The sequence below is a fragment of the Scardinius erythrophthalmus genome (assembly GCF_964197995.2).
Source record: "Scardinius erythrophthalmus genome assembly, chromosome: 6".
Lineage (NCBI taxonomy): Eukaryota > Metazoa > Chordata > Actinopteri > Cypriniformes > Leuciscidae > Scardinius > Scardinius erythrophthalmus.
The window spans coordinates 46,918,760-46,925,216 of record NC_138226.1 but is presented as its reverse complement, the minus strand read 5'-3'; the positions used below and the strand labels follow the sequence as shown (position 1 = coordinate 46,925,216).

Sequence of the window (6,457 nt, the reverse complement as noted above, 5' to 3'; positions counted from 1 at the left end):
CATTATAATTAGATTTTGGTCCCCAATTGAGGGGTTCATAACTGTGTATTTGTAATTGAATGGGTTCTTGTTTTACATACAGGAGGTAGTTTGAATGGAGGATCTGGGGGAGGGAACACCTTTAAGGGACACATCACTTTTCTCATATTTTATAACTTCATTTAGCTTTTCATTATGGTTGGGAGAATGAGACCATTTTACCAGGTGCACTGAGACACTTTAAATGATACCAAACATGTATAGTTACTTTTTGTACATACTTAACATTGCATAGGTTTTCAGAGTTTTAGGTGAGGAGGAGAAGGGGGGAGAGGGGGAGAGCGGGAGAAGGGGGAGAAGGGGGAGATGGTGAGACTGTAAAAGTGAGGTGTGAGCTGCACTTTGTGGTGCGTCTCAGATGTTGCTGTTATGCAAGAGAGAGTTCAAATGTTAATTCTCAAGAGGGTCGCACACCGGACGAGAAGTGCAGCGCCGCATCGCGTTGCGTCTAGGACAACTCTCACCTGAAAATCCGATAACATCAGCAATTTTCATTCAAGCAGCTGATTTCTGTAAATTAATATAAATCTAAATATATATTGCAGCACAGGGTGAAGTCAGTATATATATTAACTACGATTTGAGATGAATAAAAATAAATTTAATATAAAACTATGTAAATGGCGCTATGTGGCGCGGGAGGATTTTGAACAAGGTCCTGAGCTGTTGCTGTGCGCCGCGGACAGACGCCGAATGGCGCCGCCGGTGTGTGTACACTCATAGAGAATAATGTGTTCGAATTTTAAAGACGTGGTGCTGCGCTGTGCGTCCGGTGTGCGACCCCCTTCAGGAGAGTCTTTTGTTTTCTCGAGGGGTCGCTCAGACTTGCTGGCACCCACCTTACACCGTTGGACTCTGACTTTAGTTCTACTATGAGCCTCAGGCCACGTAGCCCCATGGCCTCTCAGGGAACTGAGCTTACATTAGTAACCGAGTACGTTTTGAACACTGTTGGGTTATAGGATAACTGTCACAGGATGTTTTGGTTTCATGTTGTTTCATTATGTTATGTTATGTTATGTTATGTTATGTTATGTTATGTTATGTTATGTTATGTTATGTTATGTTAACTGCACTTGGGTTTGTCAAGCTTGCCTCCAGTGGAATGTTACAGTTATTTTCTTGTGTGAATTTGAAAAAGGTTTAATATTTATGAATTTGTTATGATTGAACAAAGTTTGTTGTTAAAATAATAATAAAAAATCATACACATTAAGCTCTCATAACATACACATGCATACACTATATTGCCAAAAGTTTTGGAATGCCTGCCTTTACATTCACATGTAGCAGACTTCAAACGGTAACCTCCGGATACCATGGAAACACGACCACACAATGAATGGGATGATGGACACGTGGAATTTATTCACCTTTAACAGAGTAGTGAGGTAAGATTAGTATATAGACATCAGAAGGCCTACTCTCTCATTCTTCTGCTTCCCTGTCCGCATACATCATGCATTTGCCTGCCATAGAGGAGCTTTTAGTTGCAGCATGAGTGGCTTGGTCTACATGCAAGAAGTTGTTTACCACAAATTTCCATGGCTTATGTTGCTGGATGGCCATTTGGACAGTGTGTTTGAGAACATGGTTGAACCTCTCTACAGCACCATTAGCTGCCGGGTTGTAGAGAGAAGATATGGCCTAAAGGTTAGAGTATCAGACTTGTAACCCGAAGGTCGCAGGTTCGATTCACAATGACGGAAACGACTGAGGTGCCCTTGAGCAAGACACCTAACTCCCAATTGCTCCCCCGGAGCCACAGTGAATGGTTGCCCACTGCTCCTAGTGTGTGTTCACGATTTGCAGTGTGTGTGTGGATGGGGTTAAATGCAGAGGACAAATTCCGAGTATAGGTAGCCATACTTGGCCTTCACGTCATTTCACTTTACATCTAGAAATGCAGCGAAAGCAGAAAAATCAACACCATTATCAAAACCAAAACTAAACAGAGCGGAGAATCAGGAACTGAAGGAAACAAAACAGAATGTCAAAAAAAAAGTTCACAGAACACAACCGTAACAGTTGCTTTAAAAAAAAATGTATTCCATTTTTTTTTTTTTTATAGCCAGGTGCCACTACTGTCATAGAAGCTACATACTTCACCTTCACCTGATAGAGTATAATGTACTACAGGAAATTATCCAATGGAATGAAGATTTGTAGACAAAGGGAAATAAGTTAACAAGTTATATTGACTGATTATAATGTCTATATTGACTTTCCTCGTCTCTAAAACATCACACCCAAACAAGTTGTGTTTGATGTATAAAGACTGTATTGTCTTATTTTCTTATGATTGTATTTGCTTATATCTACAATTCAGTTGGATATTTTCCTTGTAGAAGGAACCCCCCCCCCCCCCCCCCCCCCAACATATTTCAGCTATTTAAATGACCCCTCAACAGCATTTGTCACCATTGGATGCAAATTTCTAGTACCTGTCTCGCAGAAGAGAAGAATCCACACTGACTGCTGAATTCTGATCTATCAAGAGAAGGTTGTCATCATTTAATTAATGTTAATTTAATATTCATTATGTTTTATCCTTACTCATATTGAACTCACTTATATAAATGATTTATGGTTATAAACAGAGCAATGAAGGTTTTTCAGAGCGTCCTGCTACTCGTCAGCTGCCAGTTCCTTCCTACTCTGGGTAAGCTATAATGTGATTTGGTAACATAAATATAAACATATATTAAAAATCCATTTAAAAATAAATATTTTTTGCTAGTTTTTTTATATAACAGTATGTAATTCACTTGTGAAAGTGTCTATTTGTACTCATTTTGCACCGTGTTTTCACAGCTTTATTCTGTGAAGTGATGAGTGGCTCCCTGAAGCAGATAGACGCTGGATCTGGTTCAGTGGTTGGAGTGAACGATCAAAATGAAGCATTAGTCCTAAATGATAATGCCTTCACAAAGATTGGCATTTCTCTAAAGCACCTCAGTGTTGGTCCTGCTGGTCTGCTCGGGGTGAATGCAGCTGACAAGATCTTCAAGTTTCAGGGTGGCAGCTTTGTGCAGATTCCAGGTGAAAAGAGAAATTACAGAACTCAATACATGCTTAATCGGTCATTAATTTGTTTTAAGACATGATCTTGTTGTTCTCAAATTAATCTTTCATCCAACCTGTTGATTGTACTGTTAGGCCTTCTCAAACAGGTGGATGCTGGAGGTGATGAAATCATTTCAGGTGTCAATATGAATGATGACATATTCTGCTTAAATATGGATGCTAACAACAAATGGCCATCCAGCACTTTTCCTTGGGTTACAATTAATGGAAAGCTGAAGTATTTCAGCTGTGGCCCGTACAGCTGTTGGGGAGTGAACAGCGCTGACCAAATCTACATCTTGAAGGTAATGTCATAATGTTAAATACAAGGGCATGAGTTCAAGTTTAAATGCACCAGGTTTTTAACAATAACAATAAAGTAGACATCACGCACACATTTGATTTTCTGACATAACTAAAGAAATAAAGAAACTGGTGTGGAAGCAGCAATCACAGTTATTTCATGTGACTTTATTATGGTTGACTGGTTTGTGTCTCTTTGGGTCTGGTGCAGGATGTGACTAGTAATGCCTGTTCCGGGTCCGGCTTTGTGAATATTCCTGGACTTCTGTCCATGATTGAAGTAGCAACTGATGGCAGTGTCTTTGGTGTCAACTATCAAGGGTCCTTATTCCAAAGGTGAACAGAACCTTCATCATATTAAACATTGTATGAACAAAAGTGATTATTAATTTTCTGATATAAATCAAATGCATTAAAGAAACAATAATTTTGCAGAACTGGCGTCACTCGATCCAACCCCGCTGGCACAGACTGGATCTCAATGGTTGTCTGTCCTAAAGGCCATAAGCATGTGAGCTTTGACCTGGGATTTCTGTGGGTCGTCTGTGTTGACGGCTCTATCCGTAGATGTACTTTATAGTCTGTTATGAGTCACTGCAGCAACAGAGGAGCTCAATCATTAACAGAAACCTCAAAGTAATCAGTCATTATTAACAAGACTAAAAGTTTGATTAATCTCTCTTCTCCTCTCTTCTCTTGAATCAATAAAGCATTATGATAGCATCTTATCAATGTTTCTTTTGTGTATCATTTTGTTCAGTGGTTCTCCAACTGAGAAAAAAAAGCATTTTAATTATACAGCCCGGAAAGTACTGCGTAATTACGCCAAAATTACAGCGTACCTTTCAGTAAGTATAGTGTACTTATAAAGTACGTATGTGTAATTATAAGGGAACAATTTTTAATATTTGGGGAATAAAGGGGTAACAACCAGGAAAAATACAAATAATATGCAGTATTTCATAAGGGCTAACTATTTTAATATTACATGGTATGTATGACCTATATGCTAAAACATGGAAAATTACAAATGATTTATACAGTAAGTAATTCATAACTTCGGGCTAACTATTCAAATATTACATGATATGGCCTATAAGCTACATGCAAAACAACAATCTTATGTTTGAGAGCAATTTAGCGAGAACACACATTCACTGAATTGGCTCGATCACACTCCTCTCCACATATAGCTGGGGTGTGGTGATCGCACTGGCGTCATAGTACCATGGCTGCCGTCGCGTCATCCAAATGGATTCTGCAAACTGTGGTGATTCAGAAGAGACCTCTGAAATGGTTGTAAAGTGTGCTGGGTCTTCATTCAATCATAATCATACAACATATCTTTTTGGAATAATACATAGGTATTAAAGGTCCCATTCCATGGATTATTTTTATTATTTTATAATGTTTCCTGGGGTGCCCTTATAATGTTAGTATGTTTTTTAGATCAAAAATTGTTATAATTTAGAAATAAAAGGCATATTTCCTAGCCTGATTTCATTGCCTGGGTTGAACACTCTGTTTGAAGGGGCGTGTCTGCTGTGAGACTTCAGCGTAAACGCCCTCTGCTGTGATTGGCTGACATGCTTGCATATGAAATATCTGGCATTACATGTGGAACTATCTGGAAAACTTTTACTATTACAGCTATCATACGTTTTTACTATTACAGCTATCTGGATTAACGAATCGCGAGAAGTTTTTTTAATTATTTAGATCTATTCCCATCACATAAAAGGTTGCAGTGATGAGCATTGAGCAGATGACAGTCTGTTGATCACGTGAAAGATCTTATCATTGCAACGCAGTTTCTGCACTCTCTAATGATTTCACCAATGCAAACATGAGGCATATAAATACAGTAAGAGCTTCGTTGTGCAGTGTAACAGCGTCATTGATTTCATAACGAGTTTTGGCAAGTGTCCAGATAAACTCGTGCTGTGTGATTGACAGCTTGGGCGATTGGAAAGGGATTGTTCTTTGATCGCTTTCTGTATATTAATCACAGTTTAAGTAAGATTATTTTCATCCTACTAAGAGAAACGAACGATGTGAAGAGTGATCGCTACTTCCATTTTAAATCACTACTTACCGCTTGCTGGAATATAGTTGAAATAGTCCCCTTCGTCAGTATGAAACGCTGAGAGAAGCCCGCTTGATATTATCACAGGTTAGAGAAACAGTCCGTGGTGAAATGGACAGAGCAAACTAACAACTTCGAATTGAACTTTTGCGGAATCCAATTATAGATAAACATCAACCACGTCTGTTGACATTTCGCCATCAATACGCCTGTGTTCCTGTGGGCGGAGGTTAGTCTAAACACGGTTCTGGTGATGTCACTAAAGCAGGATGTAGAGGGGTGTAGTCCAATCGAGCCGTTTTTTGTAGTCAACTTCTGTTAAATAAAATATCTCGCTTGGCATTGAACTTTGAGCTTTATAATTTTACAGATATTATTTATACTCTAACAACAACATTACACACTAACTCAAGTTTGAAACATGGGATCACATAGAACGGGACCTTTAAAATATATTTAGGCCTAGGTATTTTTTTTAACCACGAGGTACATATTCTATCATTTCATGATGCATGATGGAGATTACTGAACAAAACTTGAAATTCAGGGGAATGAGTTAATGAGTTTCTGCTATGGTTTTATTTAAAAATTTCAATATAGGTTACTTAGCCTACCTTAAGAAATAAAAACAGGAGTACAGGATTTTTGTTGGGTCATCAAGCAAAATTAATGTGGTGAAAACAAGGCAAGCAAAACTAGAACTATTTTCACAGTGTAAATATACCATTGTTTTGTGTTGTTACAGTGTGTCAAACTTGTTACCCCCTTGTTTCGCGTAGTTACAGATTAATTACTACATCTACGGGCTGTAAATTAAAGTGGCACTTGTTACCCCCTTGTTTCACGTAGTTACAGAGTAATTACAACATCTGCAGGCTGTAAATTAAAGTGGCACTTGTTACACCCTTGTTTTGTATAGTTCTAGGGCAAGTTTAATATTAAAGTAATGGTGCAGATAAACCT

At 38.4% G+C, this 6,457-nt stretch overlaps 1 protein-coding gene across 1 annotated transcript; it reads left to right on the top strand.

Annotated features, from left to right (window-relative positions):
- The first annotated feature begins 2,461 nt into the window (after positions 1-2,461).
- Positions 2,462-4,089, top strand: LOC308692991 (fish-egg lectin-like). The gene is made up of 6 exons (XM_081369671.1): positions 2,462-2,542; positions 2,640-2,701; positions 2,854-3,081; positions 3,199-3,410; positions 3,620-3,744; positions 3,844-4,089. The coding sequence occupies exons 2-6, from the start codon at positions 2,644-2,646 to the stop codon at positions 3,986-3,988; spliced, it is 768 nt and encodes a 255-aa protein (XP_081225797.1). The 5' UTR covers positions 2,462-2,542; positions 2,640-2,643; the 3' UTR covers positions 3,989-4,089.
- The last annotated feature ends 2,368 nt before the right edge of the window (positions 4,090-6,457 follow it).

Coding starts and splice junctions, on each gene's coding strand:
- LOC308692991 (XM_081369671.1), top strand. CDS start 2,644: ATGAAGGTTTTTCAGAGCGTCCTGCTACTCGTCAGCTGCCAGTTCCTT. Junction 2,702..2,853: donor CCAGTTCCTTCCTACTCTGG/GTAAGCTATAAT, acceptor GTGTTTTCACAG/CTTTATTCTGTGAAGTGATG. Junction 3,745..3,843: donor CAAGGGTCCTTATTCCAAAG/GTGAACAGAACC, acceptor ATAATTTTGCAG/AACTGGCGTCACTCGATCCA.